Source organism: Thalia democratica, chromosome 7 (assembly GCF_965202585.1).
Source record: "Thalia democratica chromosome 7, ktThaDemo2.hap1.1, whole genome shotgun sequence".
NCBI classification, from domain to species: Eukaryota; Metazoa; Chordata; class Thaliacea; order Salpida; family Salpidae; genus Thalia; species Thalia democratica.
The window spans coordinates 58128526-58153480 of NC_139171.1; the positions used below are offsets into that span (position 1 = coordinate 58128526).

Sequence of the window (24955 nt, forward strand, 5' to 3'; positions counted from 1 at the left end):
AAAAAAATATTTTCGTATGAAAAACTTGCTGAAAGTATAGAAGTGTATATTTAGCAAGATGAGCTTTACAGACACCTAACGATTCGATAAATTATCTTCAAAATGTTTTATATGAGGGGATTTTATGGGATTCCCCTTTGGTCCGTTATGCTATAAAAATCAAAATTTGGGTTAGAAGAGGTTTATGCTAAGCTAACAACTATTGTGAAAAATAGCTTATTTTAAGACAAATTTTCCGCGTTTAAGCTACATTTGGCATCTAGTTAGTAACGAGTTTATAAGCAATTTTACGCGACAAAATAATTGTGACGTAAAAATCGCAAACGACTCGACAAAACAGAAATGACTCGGTACTGCTTTAGACGGTTTTGTAAGTTTTACTCAACTAGGTTTCTTTATGCTCATCAAAATAACAGCCCTTAAAAGAGCTATTTAAAATAATAGTATTCTATTGAGTTTATACTTTTATTAACAAAAGAAAATGTTTCAAACTTACATATAAAGCATGTAAGTGCAAGTCAAATTTAACGTTGATTTAACATATCATTCACCTGTAACAATTTGTAAAAAAAAAACTCTACTTCTATACTATGTGTAGCAATGTATAATTGTTATTTGTCAATATGTTATCTATTTATACGTTCAATCAATTGTTAGTTTGCAAATATTCTTAATTATTTAATCTGTTATACATTTTTCAAACTTAGTGTTATACAGTAAACATATCATTAATAATGAAGTTTTTTATTGTTACGTTAAAACAATTCTATTATTTTGTTTGTTGGGATTTTTTTAAATAAGGTAAAAAAGTCGATAAAAATTAAACTAATTTCGAGTTAGCTTACGCAAACCAAGCTGTTAAATGTGTTAAAACCAGATTTAAGTGACAAACTATTGATTATACTGACGCATGTTTCAAAAAAACCTGTATAAATTACGTGAACAAAGTAACAATTTAAAAGTTACTGGCGACGTTCTTAAGATAATGCTTAAAAGATTGATCAAACATTTTACTCTATAATTAGAATTTTATACATTGAAGTAAAACTAGAGTATCGTGCAAAAAGTAATCAGGAAATTAAAAAAAATACTTTTCAGTTTTGCAAATGCTTTTTCTTGTTTAATAAAGCAAAAAGCGTAAACTAACTTATACTTAATTCATACAAAAATTTTAAACACAAAAAATTTTACTTTGAATTGAAACAACTTTAGAAGATTAAAAATAAAAATAAGTCCTCAATTACTCATTGAATTACTCATTTTATTCAGTTGTTATATTTTCCAAGCGTTTACTACAATATTAACAAACAATTTTTTAGATTTATTATTATTAACATTAGGATACATACCTTGTAAAAATTATTCTTAATAAAAAATAAAACTAAAAGGTTTCGAAAGAACATGTTTTTTTATTTTAAAACTTCTTATTATTTCTTCAGTACGATTTTTACTACAGTTTTAAAAATTTATAGAAGTTGAAAAAAAAATTGCTTACTAAAAGAAATAATGAGTAAACACTTAAAACTTGATAATGACTGGTTTTAGAAAACAAGTGTGCATGCACCTAAATGTTGTATAGTAATTAATTAATGACTCAGCTAGTTTTTGTATTTGGGCATGATATATAGTAATAGAAAATAAGTTTTAATAAGTTGAAAGTAAACAAAAAACCATAGATTAACGGTATACACAATTAGATAAACTTAAAAAGGCATTGTGACTCATTTTATATAAGATTATTAACATAGTAGTTCGTTTCGACATTAAAAAGTATTGCTAAAAAAACTATACAAAATTTGTATATATTAAGTTTATTTAAACAAGGGTTGCTTTTTGTTTACTGTTTATGTTAGTTATGGTTTTTTTGATGTAACTCACAAAAATTTACATTGATAAACTTAGATGAAAGCTCATTAAGTAGTTCGAAATTCAATTCGTATAATTTATTTTAATTTTTCTCAATTTTTTAATTACATAGATAAAAATGAAAATGTTTATGAATAAAACAAATCTATTATAATTTTTTATCATGTTTACTTTTGAACGAGTCATACCGAGTTAGTCAAAAAGCGTAAAGTTTTTTGAAAAACTGTTTTTGAAAATTTGTATAAGTGTAGCATTGGATTGTGGTACACTTAACTTATTAGTACTACCCATCATATTTAAATCCTACCTTATTTAATTACTATCTAATAAGTACTAAATTCTAATTAAGACTACTTTATATAAATCAGACAAGACAGTTTGGAGTGATGAATCTATGATATAAAGAACCACAAAACAATACAAACAAAATATTAAAAATATAAATTACTATGATAAACACTTTAAGAACTGGAAGCTATTTAAATTTATCAAAAGATTTAAAACAATAAACTAAAAATTAAATAAAACTTTTATTAAACAATAAACTTTAAAAGGTTTAACAAACTACTAAAATATAAACCTGGCTTAAATGTTCAAACAATAAAACACCAATTGAAATATTAACTTTAAAACAATACTAACAATAAACATTCACAAATCAGTTGAAGATATTTTGTTGCTTCAAGCTGCACACCAAAACTGACTAACTGCTTACATACAAACTGCCTGTCATGTTCTGATGTTTAGTTGCATCAGCATTTAGTTTGAAACACGTCAGATGATTCTTATTGACTTGTTCATTCAACCGTATTAACTCAAAATATTCTCTGAGCTCAACCTAAAACAATGAATAATGCAAGTATTCATTACATAAGGATTTAAAATTTTTTATTAAACTATTTTTTTTATCTAATCTTTTTATGAATTATGTAGGGCACAGTTTAAACGTTTGTAGAACACTAAACTGTTATATTTAGTTCATTTGTTTTTAAAATAGTCATAGTAATTAATGCAAAAAAGAGCAAATTATCTTAATTTATATTTTGTCTAACATACTTAATTTGTATGTAAAACAAACTTTACAGGTGTTAAACACTACATCCTTGTAATTATTTATTGATAGAATTAGTCAACAAAACATAGTTGTTATTGATTTTGGTAAAGATTTAAACAAAGGTTTTGTAAACTATATTTTAAGTGAAGAATAAATGTACCTTAAGCAAGTTAGATTTTTAAACTATGTGTTTTTTTTAAAAATGCTTCAAAGCTTTCTAAACATTAGTTAAATAGTTTAAGTTTTTTAGATTTTAATACAAACTACTACAAAATACTTGAACTTATAAAAGGTCATATAAATGTAAACTGGCTACATGATTAAGGTTTTAATTAAAATAGTATGTCATGTAAACAAACAACAAAAGTGTATTACCTTGTATCTATAGACTATTTTATAGTTTTTTTTTCCTTAACTTTTCGGACTAATTTCTGTAGTGTTTCATATCTAAATTTGTTGAAATACTTTAGTCTGTTTATTATAACATTTTACGTTTGGAGCTAAAACCAGTTTCGCACAATTTAATTTTTAAACATTATATTTCTTTTAGTTGTACATTTATTTTGAATAATTTTTCAACTTTTGTGAATTTATGAAGATCTTTTAAACATATTTTGTACTAGTTTTAGTTTGTCAACTTCAAATGCATTTTAGTCTTAAAATATGCTCTGAAAAAGCCGTAAAAAGTTTGAAACATATTACTTTTTCTAAACATAAGATTAAGTGTTTATTTTATCTGTTTATATATTAGATATATTTTAGAAAGTGTTTTCAGGCTATCCATCACTAGAGGCATTTAGTTTGTTAAAAATTACAAATATAAACTTTATACGGTCCAATGGTTTTGTTTTACTAATTAATTTAGAAATTTTGTCTAATATGATATAAATTAAAAAGAAAAGTAAATAGTTGAAAAGTTTGTTCTTAATCAGATGATGAATGTTTTTCCTTTTAGAACTCTTCTTTTTAAAATATTTTAATTCTGTTGTTTTACTAGTCTAAAAATTTACCAATTTCAAAGTTAAATAACCACAGAAAAAAATAGTTTTGATAAAATTAAAAAGTAGTTTAAAGGCATCTGTTAAGATATGTTTATCTAAATGTAAAAGTTTTTCTATTAAGATCGTTTTTTTTTTGTATAGAATTTTTGTATGATTTTACACATGTACTTTATGGGAACGGGTCAAACAATAACAAAAACTTTTTTGCACGAAGGGACATTTTTGCTCGAAGACACTTTTGTACGAACTGTCATTTTTGGACGTTAGTAAAAAAAATAAATGATTTACAGTGAAAAAAACTTCACAAAAAACCAACAGGAAAAATATACACAAATTTATTAAAAAACACAAAAAAAAATTATTGACCGAGGGTAAAATTTATGGGTAACAGTGATGAAATAAGATGCGCAAAAAGAAACTAAAATCAAAAAAAAAATAATAAGTAATAAGAAAATAACAGTTGTCGACCGAGGATAAGGGTTAGGTTAAGTGTAATAAATGTAAAAACATAAAAATTTAATAAAAATAAAAAAGAATTAATCAAAATAATTTTTTAAATAGTGAAAAAGTGTCTTCGTGCAAAAGTGTCTTCGTACAAAAGCGTATTCGTACAAAAGCGTCTTCGTGCATATTAGTCACCTACCCGTGCATTGTATACGTGCCTACTTATAAATAATTCTCAATTTGAATACATGCTAAACTATTTAATTACCTTTAATTTTGTTTTTGTAAATATAAAAAAAGGTACTGCACTATGTTTTAAATTTTTATTCTAATGTGTCGAACTTTTAAAATTCACCAAGAAGCACCTGTTTTACATTTTCAAATCAGTTGGTCACTCAGTTGATTAATTTTTTTTTTTGCAATTGTTAATTTTCTTAAAACGGGTCGTTAAAACTTGCAAAAATAAATTTACAAAATGTTTGAAAAAATTTTGTTTTATTGCGTTTGTTAAACTGTATTTATATACATTATAGAGTTTATACTTCAAATATTTTGTTTTTATAGACACCATTAGGATTTATAGTTTTATAGGAAAATATTTTTGAAGACGCAAAAATTAGTTTTATGAAATATTAGGTTTCTTATCACTTAAAATGAACAAAATTATCCCCATTTCTTTAAGAAGCACTTAAATAACTAAGTAACAGCTAAAGTTAATGATTATTTAAAATACAAATATTTTGTACGAGTTTTCAAAACCCGCTTTAAAATTATATCGAGTAAAGCTTGGTCAAAGTTAATGGTTAAGGATGTCTCAATTATTTTTAATTATATCTATTTTTAAGATAAATTGTTTTTAATGTATTATGTTTATCTAACGCTAGAGGCGTTAGTTTTTTGAATAAAGTAAATAATTAGAAAATTTATACTGAATTTAGTTCAATGGTTTTTAATAAAACCTTATTTACTTATTTTACTTCTTTAGAATACAGAAAATATAATAATTTATTTCTAATAAAGTTTTATATTGAAAAAAAAATTCATCTGGATTATAAAATTTTTTTTACTAAAACTACTTAAAAAAAAAACAGCTTAAAAACATAACTTACACAAATATTCAGGATTTCTATCATAAATTTTATACGGTAACTTAAGTGTAAAATTTATAACAAAATCAGTAATTAGCATATACTCTAATAATAAAAACACTCTACAGCAATTGGTCTAATTCATACAGTAAAATTTTTGTTCAAATTCTTTAGGAAATTTAATGAAAGTTATAATTTATTAAAGTTCATATTTTAGAATGTCTATAGAACTTGTTGCTAATATTACTTTTTTTATACTTTTCTTATTTTACGTATAGTTTTTTATTAAAGTAGAAAATTAAGTAAACCTATTTTATAACTACTAAAAATTTGTTTATTGTTAGATTGTCTATTACCTGTTTTAGTAATGTTTTATTTATTTGATATTTATGAAAAGTTTGTGGTAATTTTTACATAAATGCCTCAAAAATATAATTCTGTATAACTTTTATTATAGGAAGGTTTTTGAACGTATTTTTATACCATTTGCAACTTTATATCAACAGATTATTCATTTTGTTTTATACTTTATTACACAAAGCTTTTAAAAACTATACGAGTTTCATTTTCAAGTGATAGACTTTAAATGAAATGATTAATTCTTTAAATGATAAATTTTAAATAATATTTGAAAATTTTTTTGGTAAGTGAACAGCTTTAAAAAATAATACCAAGTCTTGACGTATCTAAATTTTTTACTTTAAAAAATTTGCTGTTAAATGAAATTTGCTGTTAAATGAAAATTAAAGCTGTTAAATGAAATGATAAATTCTTCAAATGATAAATTTCAAATATCATTTAAAATTTATCATTTGACAATGATACTCGTATATTTTGAAAAGCTTTGTGTAATAAAATGTAAAACAAAACGAATAATCTATTGATATTACGTTGCAAATGGTATATAAAAATGTATAACGTTTATTTTAGCTTTGTTTTAATAGGTGTTTAAACGAGTAAACACTGTTTTATAAACACACAATTGTAGTTTTTTTAAGAAATTAAGCAATCTTTAAACAAAAATGTTTTTGTAATCTTAAAATTTATATCCTATAATTTTTAAATATATATCCACAATTAATTATAAATTCATATAATGACTAATAAATAGTAGTTTTATGCTAGTAACTTTATAAAATTAATTGATTTGATTTTAAAAAGATTTTATGTTTTGGTAATAATAGTGTTTTAATATTGTTAGATAAATGACAAAACCTAAAAAATCTTTTTACTTTATACCGATTTTTTTTTATTTTAAAACTGTTTCTAGTTTTTCCACTTAAACTGCTAATAAAATGTTTGTCAGACATAAAATTCTCATATGGACGTTACGTCATATCCGTTTTGCAGCATTGCAAGCAAAAATAACGAATTCTAAAATAATCCCAAATTAATTTTGCACTGACGTCATAAGTTTCAACACAATGTATAGCTTCAGTAAACTAATTATAAAAAAACTGATTACTAATTAAATACTGACAGTAGAATTTGTTGTCGTATAGATTACATAATTTTTAAACGAGCTATTATGCTCGTAAAATATATTATTATACAAATTAAGATAACTTTTTTTGCAATATTTTAGTTTAATAACATACAAGTTTGTTTTGTATTTGGATTTGTGATATTTATTGATGACTTTTATTCAGTAGTAGTTATACTTTATTTAGCTGTGAAAAATTAAAACATATACACAACTAAGTCTATACAAACTATCTTGATATGCGATTGAAATAATAAGCACAAGAAGTTAATTGCATTACTTGTAATACTTACGAACTTCACATTTAATTTAGATTTTTTTAGTTTCTGAATTTGAATCGTATAATTACCGATATGTTTTAGATTTTACTACAAATCTAAAACACATTGAATTTTTTTGTACATTGTAAAGAAATAGAAAACACTAAACAAAGTTTTTAAATAATTTAAGTTTTGAACAAAAATATTTATGTAACTTTTTAATAAATTCCTTTAATTAGCAAAATAAATTATCATTCCATATAATGACTAATAAATAGTAGTTTTATGCTTGTAACTATATAAATTTAATTGATTTGATTTTAACAGATTTTGTGTTTTTGTTTTTAATAATAGTGCTTTTTATTCATATAAATGACAAAACCTAAAAAATCTTTATACTTTATACCGATTTTTTTTTAAACTGTTTCTAGTTTTTCCACTAAAACTGCTAATAAAAAGTTTATCAGGCATAAAATGCTCATATGGACGTTACGTCATATCCGTTTTGCTGCATTGCAAGCAAAAATAACGAATTTTAAAATAATCCCAAATTAATTTTGCACTGACGTCATAAGTTTCAACACAATGTATAGCTTCAGTAAACTAATTATAAAAAAACTGATTACTAAATACTGACAGTAGAACTTGTTGTCGTAAAGACTACATAATTTTTAAACGAGCTATTATGCTCGTAAAATTCATTTTAACTTAAATTAAAATTTTCTTTCATTACAATTTTTCAATTTAACCACATACAACCTTAAATTACTTAAATTAGATTACTTATATATATATATATATATATATATAATTACAAGCTTAAGTTACACAAGTTAGATTTATGTTATTTGTTTATAGTTTTTTTAACTAATAGTAGTTATTTTAGATTGAAAAAATAAAAATTAATATACAATTAAACCTATACAAACTTCATTGTTATGCATTGGAAATAATAAGTACAAGAAGTTAATTGCGTTACTTGTTATACTTGACAACTTCAAATTTAATTTTAGAATTTTATTTTTAATTTCTAAAGTTAAATCGTTTAACAATCATGTTTTAAAAAAAATCTAAGATATGTTTAACGTTTTTGTACATTGAAAAGCAATAGAAAACACTCAATATACTTTTTGTTTGATATCTTTATAATGCACTAAGGTATGTGAACCAACAAAGTTTAAAACTAACATTATATGCTAAAGAAACAACAAAAGTAAAAACTAATTTGCTAAATCTTGTATCAAACTTTAATGACAACAAATTTTATTAATTTTGATCATAATTTTTTGCAACAATATAAGAAACTAAAACCGTTTATTTATCCTACTTAACTTTTTATAAGTAACCTAAAAACTATGTTTGTTTTGGGTCGGAAGAAAGTGAATATATCAGCTGACTGGTTAAAAAAATTGCTTGAAAAAAAAAATATACCTAAACAGATTGATTTTGTAGTTATTAAAAAAAATTTGGTGTTTGTAAATTTAGAACACTCAACAAGCCAACTCAACAACTAAACCAAATTAAAAAATCTTCGTTTAAGTTAATGTCATCATATGACTCTAAAATAAAATTTTAAACATGTATTAAAACTTAAATTGATATTGAACTAAGTCGAAGGTCAACAAAAATATGTTCTGTTTAAAAAAGATATAAAGTATAATCTAGATTACAACTAGTTATTTTACAGATATAAAAAAACATCAAAACTAAGTTTTTAGAATAGCATTAAACTCTATTATCTGTAAGTTGAGTTTATAAAGTTTTTATGTAAACTAAACTACAGTATACAAAAAAGTTTAAAAACATTTGTTATCCTACGATATAGTTTTTGTAGTACAAAAATCTCATAAATTTTACAACAAGCTCTTTTATTTCTAAAACATTCTAAGCAATTTAATTTTTTCGCATGGAGTTTAATCAAATGATATTAATGAAAAGTAAAGAAAATTAAGTATCCTAATATTTTATTAAAAAACTCATTATTTTCAACGATCTACTTAAATTAGGGTAACAAAAATTAAAAGTTTTATACAAAAAAAAGTTTTGTTCAAAAAAAATTGAACAATAAATCAGTAAATTTATAATTTTTCTATTTTAAATCAAAAAAAATCATATTCCTTTACCAGCACATTTCAAAACTAAAATATCACCATTTTGTCTAAATATGAAAAGCTAATGAACAAATAACACTAATATTTTTGAAGGTTCAACTTGGTAGACTAAAGACAGTTTTAGATATAGAATTTACTGAAAAAGTATTTGAAAATACAAACAAAATAAGTCCTTCTTCATTATATTCGTCAGACAGGTTACAAAGTCCAAGGATCGCATGATAGTGGTTATAAAGTATGTGAACCAGCAAAAGTTTTCCGTGTCTCTCCTATATAGGGTTTAGAAAATCGAATTTCCTTACTGAAGAATGATTGTCCAGAAGGTCACCACCTTCTTCAACGTCCTGTTTATTAGTTGTTAACTTGAGAATAGAAATAAAGTAAATCATACTAACAAAATATAAGACATATGAAAATGCTGAATCGCCAGCATTCATAAAATTTCAGATGTTAAGTATCATGTAATTTTTCCTTATACTCTATTCAAGCAAATTTTATCTTAGTGACTCTGTGTTTGTAATTTAGCTCTTGACTAAAAAAGTCGAATTATTGGTCCTAGTTTAGAATTATAGATAAGTTTAATAGCTTTAACAATTATTGAAAAAAATATTCTCTCACTGAGACTTTGATTGTATTAATTTGTTTACCTATTTAAACAGATAACGTTTATTACGTAAACGTTTTCTGAATACTGAACCTTGTATCATCATTTTCTACAGAAGCGGGCTCGCCTGCTTCTAGCTCGTTTATTCTTAAAACTTCTGGCTTCAACATGCGCTTCAACTTGCGCACCAACTTGCGCATCAACTTGCGCTTCAACATGCACTTCAATTTGCGAATCAACTTGAACTTTAGCTTGCGCTCCAATTTGCGCATCAACTTCCGCACCAATTTGCGCCTCAACTTACGCTTTAATTTGCGTACCAATTTGCGCCTCATTTTGAGCTTCAATTTGCGCATTACTTTGCACACCAACATGCGCTCTAACATGCGCCTCAACTTGAGTTTCAATTTGCACGGCATCATTTCCTGAAATTCTGTGATCAGAATGCTGCCCACTGGTTATGCTAAATAAAAGGCTTAACAAAATAAATTGACCACTTTAAAAAAACAGTTATATCAAAACTACCACTGTAGCCACTTATTTTTCAATTTTTTATACAGTAATATATATAGCGAGAGTATCATCAATTGCAGTTTTCGAAATTAATATTAAAACTTGTAACAAAATTTATCATACGAACCTTAATTTTAAAAAACATAATAACATAGCTTATAACTTTATTTTTAGCTGTAGTATTGCCGGGTGGTCTTTGTAAAGGCTTGTTTTGATTTCTATGTTTTAAGCTGTTAAACGTCTCTATTAGATAATTTGTAGAAAAATGTCCTTCGCCTTCGTATACAGATGTTTTCTTAGAGAAAACTCTGTAATATATCAAGTTAGTTAATTTTATCATTTTTGGAATTTTCTTGTTACACTTCGAAGCATAAAAGTGTCATGGTTTTTTAAATAATCTAATTTGTCATGTTTATATCAAATTATCAAATCAAGATTTTTTTTAAGCTTAACCTAAATTAAAACTGGATAAAAAATATTTTAAATAAACCTATAAAAAAAAATATAGTGAAAACTATTAAGTTTTGAAACATTGAATGAAAATTTTAAGAAGCTCACAATTAACAGCTTCTAACCAACTTTACGAGATCTATTACGTCATGTTTACACTTGACGTAATTAATCAAAATGCCGGATCCCAACGTCTGATCAAAACGTCGGATCCAAATGTCCGGATCCAAAAGTCGGATCCAAAAGCCAGATCCAAACGTCGGATCCAAAAGTCAGATCAAAATGTCGGATCCAAATGTCGTATAAAAAATCAAGATCCAAATGTCCGGATCCAAAAGTCGGATCCAAAATCAAGATCCAAACGTCGGATCCAAAAGTCAGATCCAAATGTCGGATCCAAATGTCGTATAAAAAATCAAGATCCAAATGTCGGATCCAAATGTCAGATCAAAATATCAGATCCAAATGTCGGATTCAAAAGTCAGATCCAAACGCCGGATCCAAACGTCGGATTCAATCGTCAGATCCAAAAGTCAGATAAACATGCCGGATCTGGTCACTGCTTGCCGAGAATTTTTACAAAAAAAATGTTTCTGGTCGGATCTGAATTTAGCAATATGATCAAATTCGACCAAGCTTAACTTGAGCGATTAGTTTGACTGTAAAAAATTTGTTTCTAAATCCAAATATTTTTATTTTCCATAGTTATGGTTTATTGAAGGAAAAAAATAAGCTCAAAATACTTGGTCCTAGGACCTGATGCACAAAGAATCTTTCGGTTATCGAGTCGCACACCACGGATACCTTTAAACGTCTTTAAACGTAAATTAGCTTAAATTATAGACGTAAATTAAGGTCAATTTTTAGTACTAAAAATAGTTTAAAAGTATAGTACAGATTACTTATTTTTTTGATTTTTTTTTATGATTGATACAAAAAATTATTTTGAATCCTTTTCTTATAAACTTTAAAAGTAGTATCTTACAACTAGCTCATTAATGTAATAAAAGACTTGAAAAACTATGTTTTAAAACGTAAAAAAGAGTATTTTTTAAATATTTTGTTTTAAATGAATTGTCAGTTTAGTAATTTTTTGAAACACCTTAGAATACAAAATTCTTATATCTGAATAAATTTTTTAACTTGATAGTATAAACGTTTAGGGATCGGCTTAAAACAATAATATTGTAGTTTGTATAGTAGTAGTTTTAATATCTTTTAGTTTTGAATACTACATTAAATAGTTTAAAAAAATAGCATTTAAAAAAAATTTACCAACTGATAATTTAAGAACTTTTATTTAGAGAATATTTTACACTTTGATATAAAACTTAAACAACAAATAAACCCTTTACAATAGTTAGTTTGTTATTGTGCTGTTAATTCGACTATTTTGGTAAAAAAAATACGAATTGGTGTAGGTGAGATTAGATTTGCGTATTTCATTAGCATTAAACAGTCTTGCTATAAGTAAGATTTTTTTTTTAATTTTATCAGTTTCCTGCATTTAAATCAACTTATTAAGTTTAATGTATATCTGAGGTTTATTTATAAAAGTTACAAAAAAAAAAATAAAAATTAGCCAGTTTTATAAGTAGTACATTTGTGAACTATGATAACATTAAAATATTTTAATAATTTTTTAATTAAGGCTTTAAAAAACATTCAAAACAGTATTTATTGCAAATAAAGCAAATAACGAAGTACGACTTTTGAAAAAAACTTCTTTTTAAAACTACTTACTATCAAATTTATTGTACAGTTTTAAGTATGCTGATTTTTTTTTTGTTTTTTACGCCTTTAAAAAACTTACTTTAGTTGTTCACAACAATTTGTTATTTCAGTTTGATATATGTTTAAAAGTTTTTAACGATTTTTCCTGTTGTTTTACGATTTAGATATTTGATCACTTTTCTTTATTTTGTACTTTTTATTTTTAGTAAACACGTTTGAAAAGAAAAAACTTTTAAAGGTTACTCACTGCTTAATTTCATTCAACGAACAAGCGATAGCTATAAGCCAGCTTTAGTTTGCATGCGATTATATACGGTTCTTAGCTTTTTTTAACTTGATATATATTTTACTCGTACATAACTTTAAAGTTTTTAAATAGTTTAAATTTGTAGCCATTTTGTAGAACACAAGCTTAACAAGAACAAAACGTAAAGTTTGAAATAAGTAGCTTTAAATTATCATTTTATAGTATGTACATACCATCTTAATTTGTTTGTTGGTAAACCCAAATAATCCCCATTTAAGTCAAAAATGTCACCTAACCTTAAGTCTTTTTATAAAAAAATAATCGCGTTTGTTTTTGCACTTTTAATTCTTTTTGTGACGTCATGTAGTTTTGAATATGACGTCACAGAGTGGTCAGGAAAAATCAATGATCGAAAAAACTTCATGCTGTTGTGATCAATTATTTTTGCATGCATATTAGTGACACGAAGTTATTTTGGAATATTTCTAATGAAAATCAACATGTTTTGAGTTAGAATTGGGTAGGAGGTTTATTAGTAGAAAATGTTTAAACTATTTTAGGCTATTTTTACTATTTAACAAACATGTTTTTATAGGCGTCTTCCTACGCATTTAGTGTATTTTATACTTTCAGTTATACTAAGTTTATACTTTTAGTTAGGTTTTACTGATACTTCTAATTATAGGTCTCCTAACATTATTTGTATTAATTCGATAATGTTATCATTATTATTTATGTTAGGCTTGCTAATTATTTTTATCTGATAGACTGTTATCGTTTCTGTCTAAACTAATACTAATTACATATGTACTATCTGAATAGTTGTTATTATTATTCTTACTAATAGTGATATTTTTGTTCTTGATTTTATTAACTTGTGTTGTCATCTCATTATAATTTTGTTTTATTTCAGACTTCCTAATTGTATCTAACTTTAGTTTTGTTATAATTCAAACTTCCTAATTGTATCTAACTTTAATTTTGTTTTAATTCAGACTTCCTAATTGTATCTAACTTTAGTTTTGTTATAATTCAGACTTCCTAATTGTATCTAACTTTAATTTTGTTATAATTCAGGAATCCTAACTGTATCTAACTTTAATTTTTTTATAATTCAGGCTTCGAATTGTATATAAATTTTATTTTGTTATAATTCAGATTTAATCATTATAAACATTCAATAAATAAAATATGCATTATACCAAGTTCCTGTGGCTTTTATTTCCTTTACTATAATTTAGTTTATAAAAAAAAAAAGTTTGTTGTTTTAATTTTTATTCCTAAAAGATTACAAATTAATTTTTTAATTAAAGCGCTCTACTAATTTTTAAAAACATAAAGAATATATTATCTAACTTTTTAATATAAATTAACTAGCTAGTCCTAATGTTCATATACATCGTGACGTAATTATTAGATATGTATTTTTAATGATAAGTAATCAGTATATAGTTAGAACTAGTACTTCCTTCCATTTCATTTAAGATATATTATGATTTGAAATTTTATTTTTTATTTTAGTTTACTTTATTTAATCTAAACTTAAAAATAATAAATGTTATACAATTTTATAACAGTCGATTTTAACATTAAGTATTTTATCTATTATTAACCATTAGTATATAGCAATTGTTTTTATTCTTAATGGACATATCTGTATACCTACTTTAGCTTCTATTCTTTCCTTACAATAATTATTATTTTATAGAGGCTCAGTTGAAGTATGTTAACACAGAAACATATGTCAGTGTAATAAAAGAAGGATACTGAATAATTTGTTATTATCATATGTTCCAGTGAACTTGTTTCACTAGGATCTTTTGTTAACAAACGCTTGAATTTATATTTTGAATATTTAAAAGAGTTAACTTCATTTATAAAAGTAAATAAAGTATTATTTCTTATAAAACTTTAGTACTTTTCCTGAAAGTTTGCAAGTTAAATAAATTAAAGCAATATTTTGACCTAAACTATTTAATAGAATTTTGTTTTAACAAACTCTTTTGAACCATTTTTGTACTATTTTTTCCTTCATGAAATAAAATAAAACAAAATATTAACTGTAAAAATTTGTTAGGTAACAGCTATGATGTAAATACTTTGACTTAAAATCCACGAATATCGATTAAGTTCTGTAAAATGTTGTTTTTAAACACTGTTATTGTTTTTGCTTGGCTTTAAAAAAACGATGATAATTTATTATTGTTTGAAAAAGGTGTGGCAATGTTGAAACAAACAACATACGTTATTTAATCAATAAATATTCCATAATAAAATCTTATCATCGTAGTTTTACTATTTGAAATTATTTATTTAAACCATTTAATGTTTTATTTATTTTATACCTATAAGTAATATTTCTGATAATGATTTTTCGTAAAATAAAAGATATAATCATTTATGTTTTATTAAACAAAAAAAGTAACACGACTGGTAAATACATAAAAAAAGTATTCGGGAATTAAGCAGCTGATACATGTTTTGTTTGAATTATCTAAAAAACTCTGAAATTATTTGTTTACAAAAAATATAAAATTAAAGGACTAAATTTTTGCCTTATCTCAAAGCTGTAATTGTTTACAATGTTTTACAGATTTTAATAAAACACATGTTAGCGTATTTATTAAATTGCAGTATAAAAACAATGATTACAAACGTTTCGAAATTTTGAAAGAAACAACAAATCTAAAGATGATTTTGAATTTGGTGCATCTAAAAAAGTTATTTAAAATATTGAAAGATGATTTTAGAAGTATGTTATATACATGAAAACTTTTCTAAGTTTCAAAGTATAACAGATAGTAAGTTTGACAGACTCTTAAAGCGTAGCTTTCAAGTTTCTTAAAAGTACTTTTCAAAACTTGTTTTATTTTTAAATAAACTGAGAGTACATAAATATTAGTACTAAGCATTGCCATTTGCTAGATACTTTTCATTACGGATTAACAATCAATGTTAGTTTTTAAAAAAAGTTAAAAAATGTTTGTATTTGTAGGCAGTCTTAACTGGCTTTACAAATATTCCTAGATAATTTATTTTCATTATGTTTAAGGAACAGCCACAAATTAATGTTTGTTCTAAAAGTCCTTCATTTCTTTTTAAAAATAAAAATCAAACACATTTAAATGTAAACAGCTTTACTTAAACTTTACACTACGCAATTAATTTTTGCTAAGAGTTTTCTATTTAAGTCATCATAAACGTTTACTTGTGAAACACGCTAATAAAAATTAATGCAAAAACTAAAACGGCTCTTTAAAAGTGTCTCCAACCCTCACTTATCTTTTCATTTTATGTCTTAAAGTTTACTTGCCTATCGTATAGAAGTAATTTGTAATAAAGACAAAATATTCAATTAAATAAGCACAAGCTCATAAAAACCCTCCTTTAAACTCAATTTAAAGTAGTTACAACTCTCTACCGCCAGATGATTAACTCGTGTCGTATTGCAATAAGCAATCAAAGTTTCATATAAACATGAAAATACTGAATGGCATGAACAAAAACCACAAAGCCCTTGCTACAAAAAATCTATCCAGCAAACTCTGCCCTGACAATCTTCACGTCTCGCCACTGCCATCGAGCGTTCAAATCAGTTCGGCAGCAAGATAGTAAGCATGTTTTACAAATATCAAAATTTACCGAAAGGCACACATAGAAAGTACTTTCTTAAAAAGTACTGTAAAACACACAAGTCCGTCAAACTCCGCTTGAATAGTTATCTTTACGTCTCACCACTGCCATCAAGCGTTCAAATAATGTCTTTCTGCAGCAAGAAAGTAAGCAAATTTTTAAAAACATCAAAATTTACAAATCTTCCGAAAGGCGTAAAAAGTACTTCCTTAAAAAGTACTGTAAAACACACAAGTCCGTCAAACTCCGCTTGAATAGTTATCTTTACGTCTCACCACTGCCATCAAGCGTTCAAATAATGTCTTTCTGCAGCAAGAAAGTAAGCAAATTTTTAAAAACATCAAAATTTACAAATCTTCCGAAAGGCGTAAAAAGTACTTCCTTAAAAAGTACTGTAAAACACACAAGTCCGTCAAACTCCGCTTGAAAACTTTTCTTTACGTCTCTTCGTCGCCATCGCGTGTTCAAATCATGTCGTACTGAAGCAAGATAGTTATCAGTTTTTACAAACATTAAAATTTACGAATCTTCCGAAAGGCGTAAAAAGTACTTCCCGTAAAATACACAAGTCCGTCGCTTGAAAATCTTTACGTCTCTTTGTCGCCACCGCGCGCGTTCAAATCATGTCGTACTGCAGCAGGCAGTTGGTCTGCACGATGTCGGTTATCCGGTCCAGCACGTGCCGGAGGTTGGGGTCGGTCTGCAGGTCTTCCGGGTTCATGAACAGCTTGTGCGTCCTCTTCTTGTTCGACATCTCTTCGAACCTTCATAACATAAATTTTTCATAAAATTTATTTATCAGAAAAATATTAAAAACTTGGTAGCTGTTTTTTTAACTCTTTTATTTTTTTAATGTCGGTTTTAGTTTTGTTAATTTAGTACAAAAGACTTGGAATATATTGACCAGCAAACTTTTGTTAACTATGATATTTCCTTGAATCTGTTTTATAAATTTGTTTTTAATTTTATACTGTGTTAACAAAGTTTTAGGGTATTTAGAAAATTAAACAAAACGTTTAAATTCAAGTACATATGGAAGTTTACACATGGAAGCACAAACTTTATAAACAAACAATTTGCAGTCGTAATTTTTATCACGTTTCAGATTCAGTTTTACGCCGAACGCTCGTGCAGCATTTTACATGACAAAATTTTTAACGAAAATCACATACCTGTCCATGAGAAAGTTGATCGAGTCGGTGAAGTCCGCGTCTTTGGTCAAACTGCACGATCCTTGCGGGTACATGCTTCTCAGCGGTATCTTCTTTATCTTCTCCGCGAATATGTCCTGGAAAGTTGTATTTTTACAGATTGAATATAGTACAATGTATTTGCTTTTAACGTTTAGTGCTTCTCAATATTAACTCTCTATGAAAATATTGTCTGGAGAATTGCTTCGCTAATGTTTTAGCTGGCCAAAAAATAAACAGAACAGTTTATTAGGGTTTCCCTGAGTGGGCGGTACCGCTCCCAGGGGGCAATTTTAGTAAGTCGAGGGGCAATAACTAGTTAAGGGGCGGAAGGGGGCGTTTTTAAAATTTTGGGCAGTCATAAAATCCTTAAACTTACACTAGATATTCTTGAGTTGCGGATGAAGAGCATAAAAAGGTCTTTAGTTGTTTTTAAATTGTAGTTTTTTGAGCAGTCTTGTTGTAAGGGGCCGTAGCTTTTTTAATTACTTTAAAGGGTGTCGTTTAAAAAAAATGGTAAATTTGGTTTAGTAAATTAAATAAAACAACAAACAAACTTACAAAAGAATAAGTTTAAAGTGTTTAAAAAAAAAAGAAAAAACCATGCTGTTCAAAGCTTGTTTAACAAGAAAAAATGTAAACCACAAGCTAAAAACTAGCAGAAAGTGAAAAGCTAATAATTAAAACAAACTCACTTATTTGTAAAGTTTTTTTCAACAAACAAAACAAACGAAAAACAAACTTTATTAGAGAAGAACAGTATGACGGACGATTTCGAGTTGTAATGGGGCGATGACGTAATGATTGAGAACAGTTTAAAGCAGTCGCGAAGGTAGCTTCTCTTGTCGTAGCTCGCCAGGTCAACAAAAAGGCCCGCCGCCACAACCCCCCTGTCATCTAGCATGTGCAACCATTTCCTAGATACCTGAGTGAGTTTTAATATTCATGTTATTATTTTAATTTATAGTTTATTGTTATTTTTAAATGCCGCTACAAAACGCCTGTTGTTCAACATGTGCGACCGCTTTCTTGATACCCGTAATTTTGAATACATACAATACCAAATATTTTAATTGTATTATGTTTCAAGGTTTTTTTATTAAAATTTATTATTACGTTTTTATGTTTCTGCTACGACACTCATGTCATTTGACATGTACAACCGTTTACTACAAATCTGGATGGGGAACGTGTAAAAATACACACGTATATGTAGAATATATTTATTTACAAAACTTTTGACTCTCCACATCTCTTAATGCGTGCCTGCAGTAGCGTTTGTGAGAAACGCATCTACACTCTTCACCAAAGTTCCCAATATTTTTTTCATAAGGTCTCTTTTAAAGAAACAAAAAAGATATAACAATGTTAATAAAAAAACTACCCTCCAATACGTCTAAGATTTTTTTGGTTCATCATCAATTCCGGAACATCTCATGTAAGTTTTAAAGTTTCAAGTTGTGATCTCATTCCCCTGCCACATGGCCCCTTTACTACTCACTCCCCCCCTCTTTGCAGCTTAAGGCATGCTTCAGGAAACCCTGCCGCTCACTTTACATAAAATTTTCAATCGGTATATCCCGCATCTCTCAATGTGTGCCTGCAGTGACGTTTGTGAAAAACACATCTACACTAGGGGTGGGCAACGTACGGCCTGCGGGCCGTATCCGGCCCCCGAAGTCAAAATGACCGGCCCCAAACCTTTTTTAAATTTAAATTGAATCCGGCCCGCGGAAAAAATTTATCCGGCCCGCTAGGCATTTTCAAAATGTATATGAAACCCTACAAGCCAATGTAAATATTACAAAATTTGTACAAAACATTTTTAAATTATTTTTACAAAACAAACTGTACGACTTTAACTTGAAAACCTTTTTTAAAAATGGCTTTTAATTTTTGTAGTAATAAAAGCACTGTTATAGTACCTTGTTCTGTTTCAAGTCAGTTGAATTAATTCTTTCTCAAACTATCCAAAAGAAATTGTCTGCTGAACTAACTTTGATGATCTTACCTATCATAATGATTTTCATAAAAAATGACATGTAAAAAATTGATGTCTTTCCCAGATGTTTAGTGAGTTGTTTTTACAAATGTTAAGAAAAGTAGTTTTTAATAACATTGACACCTATTTTAAGTAAAACTGCTTAACTTTACATTTTAGTAGAATATTCCAAGTTAAGACTACAGTTTGCACTCTTTTCTGCTATTGATATGTTAATTAAGGAATTTTTAATAATTAAATGCTTAAGTTTAATGATGACCAACTGATGACAATATTTAAAAACAATATCTCAGAAACTTTAAGTATGACTTGTTTAGAAAATTTATTTGTGCATGTTTGTAATAACAGTTTACAATTTGACAAAATTTCGAATGAATCATTAAATAGATTAATGCAAATTGAATATTTTATTCGCGACCGGTTTCGGTGGCATAAAATTGCGACCTTTTCGAGCAAAAAATAATATATGAAACTGCATATAACAATGTTAGTTATTTATACTGTTATTTAAAAACTTATTTATGCGTGAAGAATGAATCATTATAAATATTTTTAAATTAAAAGATAGTAGTTTATTACTGTAATGTTAGCTAACTTCTGAATAATATCATTAGTGTAGCCTCGAGCCAAGGATAATCAAAATTAGATAATTTCGAATAGTTAAAAAAAAAACTATTTTTTAGTTTAAAATCTTAGGCTCGAGTAACTTTTAGTAAGTAAATTATTGTTTAAAAAAACTAACTAGTATTAATTCGGTCCAGAGTTGTTATTAATATAGAATTATGAGTACTTAATAAAAACTAACTTAAAATTTTGTAATTGAGAACCTTGGTAGTTAATAAATTGATTCAAAATTTTAAAACACCAGATCAACTAGCATCCGGCCGGATCCAAGTCTTTTGAATTTAGTTCTATTCGGATACGAATTCTTGTCTAAAAGTAGTACTTAGCCGGATCCGGATAACATTTTTGAATAAAGATCCGGTTCTAAAAAAGGATCCAACTGAATCCGTTAGATCACTTGCTCGAAATGCTCCGGCCAGCTAAAAACTATTTTTTTTGGATCCAGCTCGTAATTTTTTTACGTTGCCAACCCCTACTCTACACTAAAGTTTCCAAAAATTTCTTCATAAGGTCCCTTTTAGAGAAACAAAATGGTATCGCTCCCTCTGGCAATACTAATAAAAACTACCCTTAAAGACGCCTAAGATTCATCAACTCCATAATATCTAATGTGAGTTTCAAAGTTTCAAGTTATGGTCTCATTCTCCCCTCCACTATGGCCCTCTACTACCTCTTTGCAGCTTAAGGCCTATTGGGGGAAACCCTGCTCTTCACTCTACGTACCATATGAATTTTTAGTCGCCATATTTAAATATCAGCTATTCATCATCAACTACAGAATATCTAATGTGAGTTCTAATTTTTTCCTCTTTCTAATTACGCCTCTTTTACTTTGAGAAACCCTGCTGTACACTTTACATACTATAAAAAATATCAACTACCTTTTGACTGCCCACATCGCGCAACGTGTACCCGCAGTAGCACTTGTGGTCGAACTTGGTCTCTATGACGTCAACGACAGGCGTTTTCATCAGCAGCGCGGCGGCGCAAGTTCTGCTCTTCGCGTCGTTTGCAACGCTGTGGTGTTTTTGTTGGATATCTGTAAAAATTTGAAAATTTAACTTGAAAAATATCCAAATAATAATTGATGTTCGTATCAGTTGACATGGAAAAGTGTGTGAATTTAATATGATAAAATATAAAATATAAATTAATATTGTGGCATTTTGTTGGTTATCTGTATTTACTACATGTTGTTAGATTTTGTCAAATAATAATTGGTATACATACCAATTGACGCGGAAAAGTGTATTAAGGTACTACTATTGCTTTGATTTAAAGATAAATTATATACTCGTTTATTTTGTTCACGCAATGATTTTACAAACCAGGTGAGTCTTCTCGTAGCGACTTGTTAAGTTGGACCTGGTGCTTTTTGTAGAAAACGTTCATCTGTTTGGGGGAAACCCCTTTGTTCGGAATTATTTCGAGCAGCAGCAAGCGTTGAATGCATCTGAAAAACTTTACTGGTTAAAAAAACAAAGTAGTTTATCAAATAATTGAAAACAGTCATGTGATTAATTAATCTTAAAATTTTATATTTTGGAATTTTTTTTTCTTGATAAAGATAAAAAATATCTGAACGCTTTTTATTGGTTTGTTGTTACTGACTTTTCTAAATATTTTATCGCTCATATTGAATGCGCGTGCAAAACTTTACTTAATAAAAAAAATAAAAGAAAAGGGAATTTTTCCTACACGACTTTGAATTAATTTTGTTACTAAACTTCCTTAACGTTTTATCGATTATATTGATGGCTCCTTGAAAAGCTTTTTTTAGTTAAAAAAAAATTAATGAATAAGTAGTTTATTAAATAACTGGAAATAGTCATGTGATTAATTATTTTTTAAGCTTAATTCGTCTAAAAAAAGACATTTATTTATAAAAAAGTTTTAAAGACAGAAATAATTGTTTTCTATACATGATTTATACCTTGTTCTCCCAAAGTGGGCCACATGGACCCCTTGAAGGCCATTAAAGAAATTTAGGGAGCCATAAGCAGCTAAAGGCTAGGTGGAAGGCATGAGTAGTAAATGGGTATAAGTGGGCCATGAGACCATAACTTTAAACTTACTTAAGATATAGAGAAAATTTATGATGAAGACCAAAAAAAGGGTTTTAGGCGTTTTTAAAGGTAGTTTTTTGAGAAACCTTGTCGGAGAAGGCCATAGATTCTTTTAATTTCTTTAAAGGGGGCCTTATGTAAAACAGTTTAGGAAACCCTGATTTAAATAGTGGTGTTACTCACTTTGTATTATATCTTCTATATTTAATGTATCATACTGTGATAAAAAATATAGTTTTAATTACTCTATTTAAAAAGTTGTTTTACTAACTTTATTGAAAGTTTTATACTTTATAATATATATAAGTATACAATATTTCACTTGTCAAAAAACAACATTGACTAAAAAAATTCAATAACAAACAAATTAAAACACTTTTTGAATGATCTTCAGCATTTTGCTTTATGTTAATTTAAAATGATTTTCTGTTAAAAATATAGAATTAAATAGAGTTTAACACAAGTTTTACACAAACTAAGTGTTATTAGATTAGTTTATATTAAGTTAGTCTAAAAATATTAGTTGACATTTGACTTTATAGAAGGCAACAAAAGTTCTCAATTTAATGATAAGGAGAATGATCAATTCAAAATTTTAAGTTTTTTTAAGGAAAAATTTTTCATTCGCTCACAGCTAAAAATTAAAAGTTTTATTTTGTTTTTTGTTTTGATTTTTTACACATAAATGCCAGTTTTATGTGAAGCTCAGCCTAGTGTCTTCTTGAATGCTTATATAAACATTTAACAGATTTAATCCAACTGATGATCTTGTTTCATTTGGTTCAAGTGAGTAAGACATTGTTTCGTTAATAAGATTTAAAGTTTTGAATTAGAATTATTGATTTCTAAACAAGGTGCAACAAAGGTCGTTTTAATTTTTCGTCTAAAACAAGTTAAGTTGTACAAAACAAAAAGCATCGTTGCTTCTGCGTTAAAAGTCGAAAAACAAACTAATTTATTTAAAACTCATTTTCAGGGGCTCATTCACTTTAACAAACAGTTCATTAGATTTGAAAATAAAAAAACAAAAAATGTTCTCACAAAACCAATAAAGCTCGTAATATAAATGTAAAAATAATTCGATTCACATTTAAATTACAGTTTGAAAATATTATTTAATAAAATACAGATTAAGGCTTTTTTAAAGTAGTTTTTAAAGTGAAAAACAAAGTTTAAATATTGAAAGAACTTATTTTTGAAACTTACGTCTTGAAAAAAACAGTCTTAAAAAAATTTAGAAACGTGAAATTACTAATCGGCTAAAAACGACGTTTTTTACCGTATTGAAAAGACTGACATTTAAAGGTTTAGTAAAAGTATAGTTAAAAAAATGAAGCCTTTTTGTGATTATTTCTTTTAATATTTATTAACAATTAATTTGATTTGTAAACTTTAAGTTCCAGTTTTTAAAGCTTAAAGAAAATTTTTCTAGATAGATTTTTTTTTGACATTTTTAAATCAATTATTTGTTTTATTAGCTATTTATACAACTTAACATTTATCTAAAAACAACTGACATTTAAAAAATGGCCTTAAAACAATACTGCTCTTGTTTAAAATAAAACTTTTGTCAATCCCTTCCTTTATGAATTATTAATTCCGGTTGTAAGGATTAAAGCCGAACTTGAAATAGATAACGTGAATTTGCATCAATAATTAACTTCGCACGTGTCTTAAAACGAGGGCATGAGTTCTTACTCGTTTGTATTTTTAAAATGAGGACACGAGTTCCCCTCAATGAGTGGCTTACTGGAGATCGATTCGTTATCGATTAAACTTGCTTTGTCGCTATCGAACATAAAGACAAAGCATATTTGATTATGAAAGAGAAAGATTGATTTTAAAGTCTGATACACCTGAAGTCGTAGTGTTTAATTTGAACAAAACTGTTAAACACTGTATCTTGTATTTTGTAAAAATTGCTTCCACATATATGTTTACTATCATTTTAAACAGTTTTTTGATACTATCATAGCAAGTACTATTGATTTTCACTAAACTATATAGCAATATGCATCAAAAGCACCATTTATATTTTAGTCTTCGTTGTTTTTTCAATTTAGGTTTGTTTTCAATTCATGTTACACATTTACTTTTTTTTTGTCTTTATACATCACACGAAGTTTATATTAAACTTTGTATTTGTTATATTAAGCTGCTTACCTGTAATAAAGTTTGCTCTTCCTTATTTGCTCGTCTATCTGTCGCGACCTTCTGTGCTCGAATGTCCTCGGTCGCGATTTAGACGAACCCATGTCTTGTTAATTTAATTATATTTGTAAGTTTATCAAGTAAACGGTGTATCTATTGAACAAGTTTTTTTCACTGTATGAATAGACTACAACAATGGTATTTTTTCAGTTTTTACTATACACAAGTATTTTTTAAAATAGCTTTTGTACCAAAACCCTTTTACCAAATAAAAAGCAAAATTGACATGAATGATGTATAAACTCAACATATAATTCAATAAAAAAAATTCCAAGTTATGTCACCATGTACGTAGGCAAGTTTAATTTTAAATACACTTTTATGTAAAACCATTTAATAATGTAATAAAAGCAGTTGTTTTTTACTGCATTTAT

At 26.8% G+C, this 24955-nt stretch overlaps 1 protein-coding gene across 1 annotated transcript; it reads right to left on the reverse strand.

The window, feature by feature from the left end:
• Positions 1-17104: 17104 nt before the first annotated feature.
• On the reverse strand, positions 17105-24668 carry LOC145841661 (guanine nucleotide-binding protein G(i) subunit alpha-1-like). The gene is made up of 6 exons (XM_082949012.1): positions 24534-24668; positions 21633-21757; positions 21186-21343; positions 18421-18603; positions 17661-17776; positions 17105-17252 (listed from the first exon to the last, which is right to left on the reverse strand). The coding sequence occupies exons 1-6, from the start codon at positions 24623-24625 to the stop codon at positions 17105-17107; spliced, it is 822 nt and encodes a 273-aa protein (XP_082805138.1). The 5' UTR covers positions 24626-24668.
• Between the last annotated feature and the right edge of the window lie 287 nt (positions 24669-24955).